General features: G+C 48.7%; 1 protein-coding gene across 2 annotated transcripts in view; it reads left to right on the top strand.

Annotated features, from left to right (window-relative positions):
* Positions 1–14011, top strand: part of LOC131591516 (FERM domain-containing protein 4A-like) — a 176600-nt gene extending 162589 nt beyond the window's left edge. For both annotated transcript variants that reach the window (XM_058862307.1, XM_058862308.1), the window contains exons 18-23: positions 352–408; positions 875–1112; positions 1538–1702; positions 3463–4322; positions 6647–6743; positions 10241–14011. In XM_058862307.1, coding sequence (XP_058718290.1) covers positions 352–408; positions 875–1112; positions 1538–1702; positions 3463–4322; positions 6647–6743; positions 10241–10343 — 1520 coding nt within the window. In that variant the 3' untranslated portion in view covers positions 10344–14011. The remainder of the gene's footprint in view (positions 1–351; positions 409–874; positions 1113–1537; positions 1703–3462; positions 4323–6646; positions 6744–10240) is intronic.
* Positions 14012–14946: the final 935 nt, after the last annotated feature.

Genomic DNA, 14946 nt, shown 5'->3' with positions numbered 1-14946 from the left:
CTTGAGGGCCAAGATGTAAATCTTGCTAATGGCACTGTGCCAGTTTGCATGCTCTGGGGATCTCAGCTCTATGTTGTGACTCAGTCTTAATCCCCAATTATTGAAAAGAGTTAGCAGCTCCTTGAAAGGCAGCCTGCTACTGTGAGACCCGACCTGCAGCTCTGCCCTCCCAGACTGAGAGTGGGCTGAGTCAAGCGTTCATAGGAATTTTGCCTTTTGCTCTGGGAGGAGGAAGGCATAGGTGACTGCTTAAGGCTAAGTCTTAGTGGACAAAGATCATGGTGCAATTCAGCACTCAGTCACTGCAATTCTTGGCACCATCTGACCCTCTTTGTATTTTCCTCTCTTCAGAAGGAAACATTGCCAGTGAAGACAGCTCCCTGTCAGATGCCCTTGTTCTCGAGGATGGTATGTTGGCTGCTGTATGTTCTAGAGAATGAGAAGGGATGTGTGAACTTCTGATTGACACTCAAAATGGAATTACTGTTCTGTGTAATAGTCCACTGATAGATCCCAGCAGCAAAAAGCTTCCTTTCCCCTGACTGTATCTTGTAGTCAGACATCAGGCCTGGAGCAGTGAGTATTGCTGTGGTTACTGCTCTGAATTATTTCAAAAGAAAATCCTAGAATGCCCCCTTATTTTTCCTTAAGTTTCACTCTTTTTAATGCATCACACACTCTTGCTGGCCATTCTCTCCCAAAATGGGAACGTCAGCCAGTGCCCTTCTGAGAGTCAGGTCTTCGGGATGGCCCTGAACACAGCCAAGGGAAGCAGGGTAAGGAAGCAGGCTCTGGAGCTGTGATAGCATTTCTCAGGGCTGTGCTGCCACTGGAGGTGGCACACAGCCATCACCTCTCTCCCTTCTCTTCACAGAGGACTCTCAGGTCACCAGCACAATCTCCCCTCTGCAGTCTCCACACAAAGGCCTCCCTCCCCGGCCACCGCTGCACAACCGGCCACCTCCCCCGCAGTCACTGGAAGGCCTTCGCCAGATGCATTTCCACCGCAACGACTACGACAAGTCCCCCATCAAACCCAAGATGTGGAGTGAGTCATCCCTGGATGAGCCCTATGAGAAGGTCAAGAAGCGCTCCTCACACAGCCATTCCAGGTGAGCCAGCTCTCTTGAAGCTCCATTGCAGAGATATTCCTTGCTTTCAGGAGGGACAGGTGAGAGCCCTTTCAAAATGTACAAAGTTGTCCCTTACTAAAAGGAGACTTTTAAGTGTTTTGGCCAGTAGGCAGGTCATTAAAACAGGCTACAGCCACATAATTTCTGTTTGGTATCTCAGTGTTATCCTACAAAACATTTAGAAGAGTAGGATGGTGGATCATCTGAGGGCTTTGACAGGACTTGGCCTTGACCTCTGGCACTATGGAAGAGCAAGCGCTGGGACACAAGTCAGAGCAGCAGCTGACCCAACTCCCACTCACCCCCACAAGATCCCAGGCACATGCCTGAGATCTAGAAGGATGCATGGGAGCCACTTCCCCAAATTCCTGTGTGAGAGCTGAAGCAGGGTGTTTCCTCTGCAGCAGTCACAAGCGGTTCCCCAGCACCGGGAGCTGTGCCGAGGCAGGAGGGAGCAGCTCGCTGCAGAACAGCCCCATCCGGAGCCTTCCCCACTGGAATTCCCAGTCCAGCATGCCATCGACACCGGATCTACGGGTACGCAGTCCGCACTACGTCCACTCCACACGGTAAGTCTTCCCAGCTCCAGCTTCACCTTGCTAACCCTGAAATAAATTTGCCTTGCTTTATCCTTCCCTCAGGGTATGAATTAATTCCCAGTTCAGGAAAGGACACAAGCCAGTCCTGTTCACATAAGAGGCTCATGTGCTCATGCCAGTAGACAATCTCTCCTGAACTGACATCATGAAATCCCTTCAGATAAACACAGTTCTGCCCCTCACCCCTCCCCTGAAGTGATCAAGTTTTTCTTCTGCTGGGACCTTTCATCTCAGACTGTTTATAGGCTCTACAAGCCACTTTTAAAATGCATGTGGTGCTACTGCTAAGTTCTGCAGTAAATTCCTCCATGGATCCAGCTGGACAGAACATGTTGCTTCCTGTCTGATACAAAATGTTGAATAGTGTTAATTTTCCCTCATGTATAAAATGTTTGCACGTGTGTGATGTTATGTGGAGATCAAGAGCCTGTATAAAGCACTCCAGCCGGGGACCCAGATGGCAGTGGAATTTAGCCCAGGGTTGACAGAGGAAAGAATTGAAGTGTGTAAGGAAGGTGATTTGATATGTGGGGCTAAATTTGACTGTGATTTTCAGCAGGATTTTTACAAACTGTTCAGCTTCATTGCTCTTTTGCTTTTGTAACAAACTCCATGGACACTGCAGGGAACAGAACTGAGCCAGACCTGTGTGCTGTCGGTGTCCTGCCCTAAGGGGAAGTGCTACCATCCTCTAGCTCAGAATAAATCAAGAGTTATGCCAACACATTAGCCTCAGGCAAAGCATTAAAAGCCTGGGTTAAGTTTGTTACAAACCTTTAGCTGAGGATACCTTTCAATGGTGCAATGTCTGTTAATGCTGGAGCCAAGCTGTATGAGAAATGAGCCTGGCACAGGGCTTCAAAAGTGGCCTTGACTGGGTAGGAGCCCTCTGGGTGTTTGAAACAACCATTGCTCAGTCTGTAACTCATTCTGCATGCCCTGGCCTTGGCCATCCTTCAGGTAGATGTGTTTCTGCTCCTTGAAGGGATTGGTGGAGCTCTTAAACAGTTGGGGTGAATAGAGACCTCTCAGACTTGGCCATGAATCAAGCCTTGTAAACCATGATTTGGGGTGGTTGCCTGAAGGGCTGTCACCAATGAGAATCCCGCACTCGCTACTTGTGGCTGGGCCCCAGTAGCACCAAGCTGCTTGACAAGGGGTGGTTTTTCAGTGACCAGTGGAGAAATCACAGCGTTCAGGGCTAAGTATGGGCAGTCTGTCTGTCATCAGGTGGATTGCACCAGTGCAGGACTTTCATGGGCCACTTGTAAGGGAATCTCACCACCTTTGTGGCCTGTGAAGTTTTGGGATTTGCAGGGTGGCATGAGGTGAACCTGGTATCAAAGGCATGATGCTGACCCAAACAGCTCTGCCATGAGAGAGATGAACGAGCAAAGCCAAGGCTTGAAGTTCCCAAGCTTTATCCTTCATTCTGGGCTTTTCCCAGGGTGGTGTCACAGAGGAATTGGATTGAGCGGGGGTTTATGTCCCTCATGGTGCTGCAGACTGAATGTCACCACCAAGGAACTGGAGAGAAACAGGGACAGGACCTAATCACCTCAAGCCCTGCAGAAGGGAAGCAGATTGCATTGCAGGCAGCCCCAAGCAGTGCTGGGAGAGTTCAGGTTTTCAATGTCCTCAGATTTCCATGGTGGCTGTGTGTACAGACAGGGATGGGGAATGATTCAACCTGTAGACTTACAGCCTGGTTTTTTTCCTGGTACCTGCAGGTCAGTAGATATCAGCCCAACCAGACTGCACAGCTTAGCTCAGCACTTTAGACACCGGAGCTCCAGTTTGGAGTCACAAGGAAAACTCCTCGGCTCAGAAAATGAGACAGGGAGCCCTGATTTCTACACCCCAAGGACTCGTAGCAGTAACGGCTCTGACCCCATGGACGACTGCTCTTCCTGCACCAGCCATTCCAGCTCAGAGCACTACTACCCTGCTCAGATGAACCCCAACTACTCCACCCTGGCAGAGGATTCCCCATCGAAAGCCAGAGAACGGCAGAGGCAAAGGCACAAATCAGCAGGCAACCTGGTCTCTTCCAATTCAGGGAGTATGCCCAACCTGGCTGCGAGGAACGGGACAGGACACCACCGTGTCTACCTGCACAGCCAGAGCCAGCCCTCCTCCCAGTACAGGATCAAAGAATATCCCCTGTATATCGAGGGCAGCTCCACACCCGTGGTGGTGCGGAGCCTGGAGAACGACCAGGAGGGACACTACAGCGTGAAAGCACAATTCAAAACCTCCAACTCCTACACAGCAGGGGGGATGTTTAAGGAGAACTGGCACGGGGATGAAGTGGACTCAGTCAGGCTCACCCCATCCCGCTCCCAGATCATAAGGACTCCATCTCTGGGCAGGGAGGGCCATGAGAAGGGCTCGGGTAGGACTGCGGTGTCGGACGAGCTCCGGCTCTGGTACCAGCGGTCCACAGCCTCCCACAAGGAGCACAGCCGCCTCTCGCACACGAGCTCCACCTCCTCAGACAGCAGCTCCCAGTACAGCACATCTTCTCAAAGCACCTTTGTGGCACACAGCCGGGTCACGAGAATGCCTCAGATGTGTAAAGCAACATCAGGTGAGAGCCAGGCCCAGGCAGACGGGTGGGAGGGATGGGAGCCTCATTCAGCCTGGATCCATGCCAGGTGTTACACCCCAGCTGGAGAGCAGAGCCAGAACACAGCACGGTATCTGGCCTGCACACACTGCTCACCAAGCCTGGAGGTGTAATACTGTGGGGCAAGCCTTATCCAAGACATTCATCAATGGCAATGGAAATCATCGCTTCTCAATGATGGGCTCAAAAGACAGAGAGGGACCAAAGCCCAGTTATTGCCAGGTCTTTCGTCAGAATGCAGATGGGTTTTGGGTGATGGCACTAGAGGCTGAAGGTGACAAAGCCACGGGAAGCATCACTATTCATAATCACAGCGAGGGGATCGATGAGGCAAGCAGGGGTTCAGCACAGACCAGGAGAATATATGTACTCAGTGAAAGTACTCCAAAGGCATGAGAAAGGTTAAGTGGGGCATCCCAGCCCCACCACCCCCCACAAAAATGTTTGAGCAATGACATCTTTGTGCACTGCTGAGACTTGGTTTTCCCATGCAGCTCCAATAACTGGTGCTGAAGTTTGTGGAGTATTTTGCCTCTGTGTTATGTACAGAGCATTGCACACCTCTGTGCTGTTAATATTAAACAGTAAGAAAACAGTCAAATTCGTTACACTGGGAAGGCTACAATGTGCTGTGAAACAGTCCAAGGTTAAATATTTACTGGCCATCAGTCACTCCTTGTCCAGCCAGTCAGGACAGATCAAGGACTTGCTAAAAACCTGAGTCACATGCCTCAGCCTCAGCATGGGAGACACCATTGCTCCGGCTGCACTTGCCACTGCCTTCCAAGCAACCAGTGCATTGTCCACCCATACTGGCTGCTGGCCTTCTGCCATCCCAGCTTGGTGTCCAGTCCATGGTGACCACCATGCTGGCACCAGTGGGGCCCTGCCCTTGCCAACTCCAGTGTGGAGTCAGAGGCTCCTTGTGGGCCACCAACAGCTGCCCAAAAGAGCCTGATTGATGTGTGATGCCAACACTCATAGGAATACCAGGGGTGGGCCAAGACGCAACTGAGGAGCTGCTAGAACCACCCTGTGTCTCCCTGTGAAAATCTGTCTTCCTCCCTTTGGTTCATGGAAACTTCTGTTCCATGCAGCAAGAGAAAATGCTTCAACACTGGGAAGCTTTTGGTTAGTCTTGGAAATGGTATGAGTTCAGGAAAATGGTGGGGTTGGGGTGAGAGCACCTAAAAATGTCTGTCAGTCAGTCCATTCTCCCACTCAGCTGGGTCTTTAAACCTAAATGTGATACCTGTGCAGCACAGATATGTTCAGTAATCACAGCATGGCCTGACCAGTTGGCAGCTGAGATTGGTTTTGTGTTCACAGTCTGTTCCCAATCACAGCCATGGGAGGATACTGACCTCAGGAGCTGTCAGCTCCAAGAAGCAGATTAAAATTTGTTTTTCCCTTTAAGTGTAATTTGGCACCAGCTAAAGAATTTAACAGCAGAGAGAGGGGTGCCAGGTAGAAGCCTCTGTAATTTCAGCTGATCAGTCCTAGCTGATAGGTTAATTGGGCTGCACATTGTCCTTCAAAGAGGATCAGACTTCTAGGCATATATTAAATTCAAAGGGTCAACACAGGGGCTACTTGAAGAGGAGGAAAGATTAGTCAGGTGGATTTATTTGCAGGACCCTCACCAGGGAAATTCCCCCAAGAACCACTGCCCATTGATAGTCCAGCTTCCTTCTGTCTTCCTTCAAGTAAGCTAAGCCTTTGCTTGGTCCATAATAGGACTGTCAACAAAGCCAGGCAATTTTATAAATTCACAGTGAAAGGAAGTTGTAGCTTTTGAAATCTTCAGAGCTGCCTTCCTCCTTAGCACATGAATAGTGTACTGCTGCCAGCCCTGGCTCCTTGGGACACAGACCATCTCACACCACCCCTGGAAACAGGGGGCTGAGCCTGGCAGGCTGAGCTGCTCCAGTTGAGGACCCATGGAGTCCAGGCAGCAGCTACCAAGTTTCTGTGCTGGGAGGAATGTGGTGTGTCCCAGGCAGGATCTGGAGAGTCTGGGTGGCTGAGTTCAGCTGGAGACTGAGTGTTCCTGCAGAGCTGAGGCCAGATCCAGCCTGTGACGTGCAGCACTGTCAGCAGAGGCTGTGCTCTTGTGCCATGTTCAGGCACAATCACCCAGGAACAGGGCGAGGTCTGTCCCAAGCTGTGTTTACTCACAGCCAGACATGTTTCTGCTGGTCTGACCAGCTGATGTTTCTGAACCACCCTGACCTTTGTGTTCTCACCTCACCAGTCGTTTTTCTCCACCCTTGGTTGTTTTCCAGCTGCCTTACCTCACAGCCAGAGGAGTTCCACTCCGTCAAGCGAGCTTGCAGCCACGCCGCCGGGCAGTCCCCACCACATTCTCACGTGGCAGACTGGGTGAGTGTCTGTGGGGTCAGGTTAGAGAATCCACCTCTCACTTAGTGACAGTGAGAAAAAGCTACCCACACACAAGCACAGCTATGGGGAATGTTTCCCATATGCTCCATAGCCTACATCCACATGGAGCATTTCCAGTCTCCCACCTGTGCTCTCGTGGTGGAGCTCTGATTTAGGCTGGCCAAGACATGGCCGAGTCATCCAGACCCAGCACTGCTCCAAGCAGTGTCAGATCCATAAGGAAAGGAGCCTTGCAGGTTCCTCCTGCTTGGACAGTCTCCTTCCTCCAGTCTTCTTTGTATGTTGAAATAGCTGATGTTTATTTTTTAGCAGCCATCACACTGGCTGTCCACACCAAGACCTTGTTGAAGAGGCAAGGTTCAATGCCTGCCATACCTGTGTGTTTAGCAACCTCATTTTTCTGCTCAGTTTTCACCAGCAATGCGTCTGCATGACTTTTAAAGACATCTTTTTTCTGCTACCACTAACATGAATGTGCTTCACCAGAGTGTGAGGGAAGCATTACACACCCATAGCCATTACAAATGTAAATACAGTAATTGGGTTCTTTGGCACCTCTTTACAAGGCGGGGAGTTCCAGGAGTAAATAAACAGCCTTTTGCAAGCTCCCATGTGTATTCTCTAGTACTCTCTGTCCAGCAGTTCTGTCCTGCCATGTAAAATAAAGGTCATTTCCAGATCCCATCTAACTCAGCACATCCCAGATTGTGGGATGAGATTTTGGTGAGATCAGCTAGATCTGACACTACAGTTCTCAAAATACCCTAGTCCTTTGAATAGGAAAACAGATCTGATACCCTGAGTCATGAATAGGGACTAACTTTGAAAATATTTCACTGTGCAGCCACTGGAAAATCTACTGCTCTTTAATTACCCATGTCACCTATGACCAGGTTTGACCTCTGATTTTACTCCAACACTGCTTGTGACTGCACTTTAAAATGGAGATGAGTGGAACCATAACCACAACCCTTAGGCTTACCTGGATTTTAAATTCACACATTTGACATCCAGCCTCATATGGTCTTTGCACGTGCTTCGGCTTTAGAACAGGAGAATGTTCTTGGTCCCATTTCACAAAAAGTCAAGGGATACCAAGTTTGGCAAAATGGTACCTACCTTTACCATACACTGAAATTTCCACTGTTAAGGGTTTGAGTTTAAATTCAAATCTTAGGCTCCATCTCAGTGATGATCAGAATCAAAACTGGTGAGCAGCCAGCTGAGACATCTGTTTGGATAATCCCAGCTTTTATTATTTTTCTATTCAAGCTAAGTCCTGTATCTTATCTCTCACGGTAAAAAAAATCAAGCCAAATTCTCAGCTGGTAAAAGAGAAGCTACCTGGATTTATAGCTTAGGCCTTGCAACAACAACCAATGCAAAAATAATTGGAGACAAATCAACATTTATTTCATGCCTGAGCATAGCACCCAAGGTGTATAAATACAGGAGTGGGTCCAGTCTGCCATTAGATGCACAACACAGATTCCTCCACTGCAGGAGCGGCTGTGCCCACCCAGCACGACTCATCAGATTGACAGTTCTCCCCGACATGTTTTTGTGTCACTAACTTTTTCTAAAGATGATTCATCAACTTGTTTCCCCACTGGATTAATAAGCTCATAACAATGTCTGTGTCACTTCTTTTCTTTAACATTTCCTCTCTCCTCTTTCCTCCTTTTTTGCTTTCCTTTGTTCAGAGAAGCAACAGACAACTCACCCACTATGGATGAGTCTCAGTCTCCAACCCACCAAAGTACTGATGAATAGAGGTATAGTAAGGGAACGTTTTGTTCTTTCCTCCTTGTGCCCCACAGTCCGTGAGCACAGTGCGAGCCCGGCCCCCGCTGTCCCTTTAGCCGTGTGCCCGTTTGTGCCAGCGAGGCTTCCTGCAGCGCCTGGGAGAGCTCAAAGCCCCCTCTGTGCCTTTTCAGCCAGCCTGGGAGAGTAGCACTTTCCCGTGAAAGGGACTTGGGGGCAGCCCACTCCGTGTCCCTGCGGAGCCTGAACGGGCACAGAAAGAGGGGAGGGGGGGCAACAAATCTGTAGCTCGGGACAGTCAAAAGCAGCGTGGGCAGAGTGCTGTGGGAACAGGCTGGGAGCAGCGTGGTGGGGACGCTGGGTAAGCTCAGAGGACCTGGCCAGAGCTCCCGGCCTTGCTCCAGCCACAGCTCCGTCACCCCTTCTTCCTCCCTCCCTCCCTCCCTCCCTGCTGCAGAGCTGAGGCTGAGCAGAGAGGTTTTATGGAACAAGGAACAACCTGGCCCCATTCCTGTGGGAAGACAGAGGGGGAAGGGTGGAGGAACAAAAAAACCTTTGGAGTATTTCTGTTTTAATTAAACTGCCATCGCTGTCTGACACTCTCATTTGAATCTACAACCATTCCCAGCTGGCATTTGTCAGGTATTTCAAGCCCAGCTTTCTAGAGTTATCCCATAAACTTCTGTACTCCAGCACAGAGCTGCAAAACAAAAGGCTCTTTAACATGCAAATGTCGATGCCCTTGCACCTTGAGGTTCCTCTCAGACACCAATCCCGGGGAAACCAGGTGGAAAACAGGGCAGAGGAAGCAGGAACTGCACCAGATGCGAGATCAGTCCTGTGAGGTGGGGAGGGAATGCAGGAAGGAGTGAATGATCCTCAGTAAACAAAAAAAATAAGCATCTCTTGCTTTTGGCCTTAAAACAATCTCTAGTTTGGAAGTTGGATCAAATCAAAGTTTAAGTGAGAGACATCAATTCTGGCTATGACTGCACAGATATAGCAGTCACTTTTCAAAAGATCCAGATTTTGACCTGTTTTCCTCTGGGAAGGAGGTCCACAGCCTAAGCCAGGAGCTGACACTGGTTAGTCTTAATGTAAATAGCAATGAAAATTCTTACTAATTGTTTCATCTGCTCAGTACAGGCAAAGAAAAAGCCAAGCAGCAAAAGAAGCAGTAGCTTGTCAGGAAACATAGCCCAAGATGAGGACTAGGCTATTGCAGCAGAACACTGTCCTTTCCACATCAGACCTGGTCCTTTCCACATCAGACCTGGCATGCTCTCACTAATCCCTTCCTGGTTCATCCCTGGAAAGCCACGTAACTCTGGGACTGCTCGGTGATGCACAAGCCTCTGCCCAGAGCAAAAGTGCTACAGAAAGTGCCACCACCCTCCTCCTTCAATGTTCCCACTGGTGATACAGCCCATGTCCAAGTGAGCTGCTCTAAGGACTTGTTCCTTGGAAAGCATCCTATAGAAAAAATCTCTATCCCAACCTGCTACTGAGCAGGACAGCAGCAGAGCCCTCAGACAGGGCAGAGGCACAGCACTGCTGCTGTCACCAGGGCTGGGGGAAGAAGACACAGGCAGAATGCAGTGGGGTCTGTGAATACCCTGCATTCCTCTCCACCCATAACACAATGTTTTATGCTCACAGTTGAACTTCCCAGGAGCACTCACCATCCTGACAAAGTTTTCTTTCTCCTGCAGGAACTACAATGATAGCTGTTTCCTGGATTCTCCCCTCTATCCAGAATTAGCAGATGTCCAGTGGTATGGGCAGGAAAAAGCCAAGCCTGGAACTCTAGTGTGAACCCCTGACCTCAAGTTAATCACATCAATGCCATTCTGAGATCACCTCACTGCCTCTCATTTGCCTTACCCAGATGCACTGTCACCCAGCACCAGCTTCAACTCTAAGCACTTTTTTCACGATGCAATTCAAGACATTTATGGAACACTGGCCCCGAGACATCCACCACGGCAGCGAGGAGCGCAGCACATCCCATCGCCAGACGGGTGCCCATCCCTCCCACGGCCATGGGGCAGCGGGTGGAGAGGAGCAGCCATCTGAAGAGTCAGTTTCAAAATTGGTTTTCCTTTGAAATGATGGAAGCTTTTCAAGGCTTATATCAAAGGTTAGTGTTGCCCAGCACTTAACAGCAGTAAGAATTCCATGACCTGCGAGCTGAAGCCAACAGCATTAGTTTTAACAGGGTGGGAATAGGACAGAGACTGAGAAATGGAGACCGTATTCCTGAAAGTGCATCTGTTCTGAAACAGTAAATCCCATCACTTCAGAGATGGGTCAGTCTCACCATCAGGTCAGCACTGCCAAAGATCTCCACACCACTGTTGGCAGGATGAGTTGCGCAGCAAGTTCTAGTTACAAGAACATCTCCCTTCTTTAACTTGATAGCAGACATGACCACCCCCTGCAAAATGGCATTTCCTTCTTCATTTGGAGTCCACCTACACGCAAGCAGAACAACCCCCTGTGCTGCAGACACACCTGAGGTCTGGGCTGGTATCGCAGCATCACTGTCTGCGAGCCAATATTGAACTGGACAGACAAGGTTTACAAAGGCATTACCTAAAGCAGAGGCAAGTACTGCACTCACAGCATCTCTGTGGCTGGCACAGAGTGCCCACCAATACATGGAGAGGTTGGGATTGTATTGGTTGTTTTGATACAGATAAAAATTGCCAAAAAAACCCTTTCCACAAGCAGATACAGCCAATAAATTCGAATCTATTTCTGCACAAAGCATTAATGGGAAATCCAAGGGAAAGCACGTCGCGATCAACCTGACACGGCCAAGCTGCGTTCACATATCAGTTCCACTCCTCTTCCCTTCGTTAGCACCAGTGTAGCAAAGGGCTCGTCACCCGTGTGCTGCCGTGTGGGAGAACCGGTCTGGTGGGAAGCGGGAAGGCTCCTGGAGCGGGGTTGGACAACGAGCAGACAGGCAAACCTTCCCCTTGTGAGAGAGAAAGAGAAGCGCCCGAGCCAGGCGTCGGACACGAGCGGGAGCAGCCTGCGGACACCAAACGGAGTAGCACGAGCGCGGCCTGGAAGGAGCTGCAAGTTTACACATACTTTAGAGCAATGCTTTATACATGTCAAGCCATGGAACTTTCAAAGGCCTCAAAGACACTTTTGTAACGAACAAGTGCACAATCTAGGTGGATGTTGAAGCTGGCACGTCTTAGTCTTCACTGCGGTGCTATGCTGTTTTTATTGCCACTCGATGGGGGCGGGCACCCAGCCTTCCCCTGTTGGTGCGTGCAAACGATGATTTCCTATGGGAAAGGCATTAAAAGAAACGGCTGGAGGGGGTTACTTTGTGAAAAGCAGAAACTGAAGTTAGCTTTAGTTTAAGGAAAAAGGAAAAAAAAAAGTGTGAGTGTGTGTGTGTGTGCGTGTGTGTGTGTTCCAAGAATAACAACAGCGTCTACCAGACAAAGTAGAGCAAAACGTTTCAAATTAAACACCACGACTTGGGGGGCTGCCACACCTTTTGGTATTAAGATTGCTGGAAAACTGCATTCCAGGCTTTAAAAGAGAATGGGTTCTGTGTAATTAGGCTTTGAAATACAATGGGGTTTCTAAACCTTAATGCAAGCAGCTCATGCCAATTCCTTTCTGCAACTCACACCAGAAGTGTTGGCTTTGGTTCCCTGCACTGCTGCCTCACATCACTGGAGGTGAGGAGGAGGCCTTGCAGAGATGAGGCAGCGACAGCAGAAAGGCTGTTATTTGTCCAGGGAAACCTGTGACAGAGATGGGATTGGAAGGGGCAAGAGGCCAGGCTGGATAGGGCTCTGAGCAACCTGGTCTAGTGGAAGGTGTCCCTGCCCCATGGCAGGGGTTGGAACCGGATGATGTCACTTCCAACACAAACCCTTCCATAATTCTGTGATAAGGAAACGCTTTCATGTTCACACATGAAGCATAAATGAATTATCCCTCTGAAAAAAAACCCACAAAAACACTGGCAAAGGGTTTACAAAGGTGACCACACAAACCTTGTGCTTCTGGACCTCCCTGAAGCATCACCCGGGAGTGCAACGCACTGTGACAGTAACTGAAGCCTTACTTTCAATTCTGGAAGAACAGCCAGTGGTGAGATTGCAGCCTTTATCTGGACACACAGAATGCTGTTTCCACCATCTCTTTGTGCTTTGGGGTCTTTAACATGGGAATTATTTCAAGCTCCTAATTGGATTTTTAGCTGGATAAGAGATAGTACTGATTAATGACATTTACTGATAAGATTTGGTAGCTAAAGTAAAAGGATTAAATAAGGACCAAATTAAGCTACAGCAAATAATTTAGCCCAAGGATTTTTAGGGGCTCTGAGCAACTGTCTGTTTTCTTTTTAATTTCCCTGGTAAGTGCTTTGGATTTGTTTTTGGGTTTTTTTCTGTGTACCTTCTTTTAATTAAAAAGAATTCAACAACAGCGGCACTAAGGCCTCTGGGCACTACAGGAAGAAACATTAATTCCTCCAAGACCAGCTCTGCAGTTTTGCAGCAAAGGTTAAAAGGTGGCAGCCCTGAAATTAAGGGGAAAAGTAAAAATATTTAGCCTGAATTGCAGACAGGCTGGAGTGGAGAAAAAGCTTTCTAGAAACAGATTGAGTTTTGCTTTGTGTTCTGCTTTTCTGGTTTGCAATCAAGGCACATGTGAGCAGCCAGTCTGGTAGTAAAGACAGATTAAGTAAAACAGGTTTTACTGTTTAGCTCAATTCAATTAAACACAAATGTACATAAAATGTTAATCATATAAGATTAACATATTTAAGTATAACATGGAGGGGTATATACATAGCTATTATAGACAAGCACTTGACTACCAACTTAGCCCCTCCTTTACTTTTTTATTTTTCAAGGCTCCATCTGCCATAAAGCCACAACCGCGTTCAGTCTCTGTGTCTGACACTCCCTCTGTGTGGGCAGGAGCCGGGGATGGTCCCTCACGGGGCCGTGCTGGGAGGCAGGGTTTATTTTCAAATGATATTATATGCAGTCGAGTGTTGAAAATGTTGAAACAGTCCAATTTGTTTTCACTCTGTATTAGTTTTAGTTTCAGGCATAGCCGATCCCCATTCAGGTGCTATCAGATGACCAGTTACTGCTTAGTTAACTAGATGTAAAGTTTTACATATATATTACTGTCAATAGTTTTATTACAAGTTGTGTAAAATGGACTCTCTAGTTTAAAAAAAAGGAAAAAAAAAAGAAGAAAAAAAATTAGGTCTCTCCTGAAATTGACTTTAGAGCATGGAAAATGATTTTACTGGATTCTGTTCAACTGTAATCAAGGAAAAAAATATGTATGTTGTAGAAAAAGTTGCAGAATTAAAAAAGATCTGCTTTTAATTTATTCTTTTTGTATTAAGAATTTGTATAGTTACCTTTACATTTTGCAAAACGGTGTTGTCAACACTTCCTTATTAAAGCATTTTCAAAATGAAACCTTGCTGTGGTCTCTTTGGGAGAGCAGAGCCCAGGCAATCCTTACCACTGCTAGAGACGCTGGGTCCAGATGTGTGCACAGCTGGCCAGGGTGTTCATGAGGGACCTGCTCCTTGGCTGCCCCAGGGCCTGACTGCAGAACACTGGCATTCCCCCAAAAAGCCCATCCTCCAGAGATCCCTCGGGATCCAGCACCCAGCAGATCCACGCTCTCCCAAGCTCTGGTCCCAGGGGCTCAGGAGGACCCAGTGTGACTGATGTACCACCACTGTGGGAAGCAAAGTCACAAATAATATTTACTTCCAACACACAACTTGAAATAACTAAAATTAATGCTCACTTCTATGGATTGGATGCCAGGCTGCTGCAAGGCTGTTTCAGCAATGCCACCAGCTGTGGGACAGGCTTCAGCACCAGCACATTCCCCATGCTCTGAGGAACTGCTTGCTTGGTGACTTCCCAAGGCAACCCACTCCAAGAGGCTGCTCTAGCTCAGCAGGGCAGCAGTGACCCCTGCACAGGGTTAGGGACATCACTTAACATCACTGTTGTTCCGTTCCCTCTGTGGGCAGCAGTGACCCCTTTGGCCACCCAGCACCCCCCAAAACCACAGGCAGCTTCCAACAGCCAGAGTCTCACATGGGGCCTCCCACACTTCCCAGTGCTGTTGCTTCCCACTCCTTCCATTTATTTCCACTGTCCAGGGAGCCTCTTCCGCTCTCAGCACCTCCTGTATCATCCACCCAATCCCCCCCACATCCCACAGGGAACCACCAGTGGCAGCAGCCCAGAGCCAGGCAGCCCCTGTGACCATCACCCAACACTGCCAAGTGGGGAATCACTGCCTGCAGTAAATGCCCAGGAGGGTCTGGGATGGATCAAACAGCCACAGTGAAGGTTTTCAGACACCAAACTCCGGGACCTTGGCTCAGATT

This window comes from Poecile atricapillus, chromosome W (assembly GCF_030490865.1).
Source record: "Poecile atricapillus isolate bPoeAtr1 chromosome W, bPoeAtr1.hap1, whole genome shotgun sequence".
Classification (NCBI taxonomy): domain Eukaryota; kingdom Metazoa; phylum Chordata; class Aves; order Passeriformes; family Paridae; genus Poecile; species Poecile atricapillus.
This window is presented reverse-complemented; position numbering and strand designations above follow the sequence as displayed.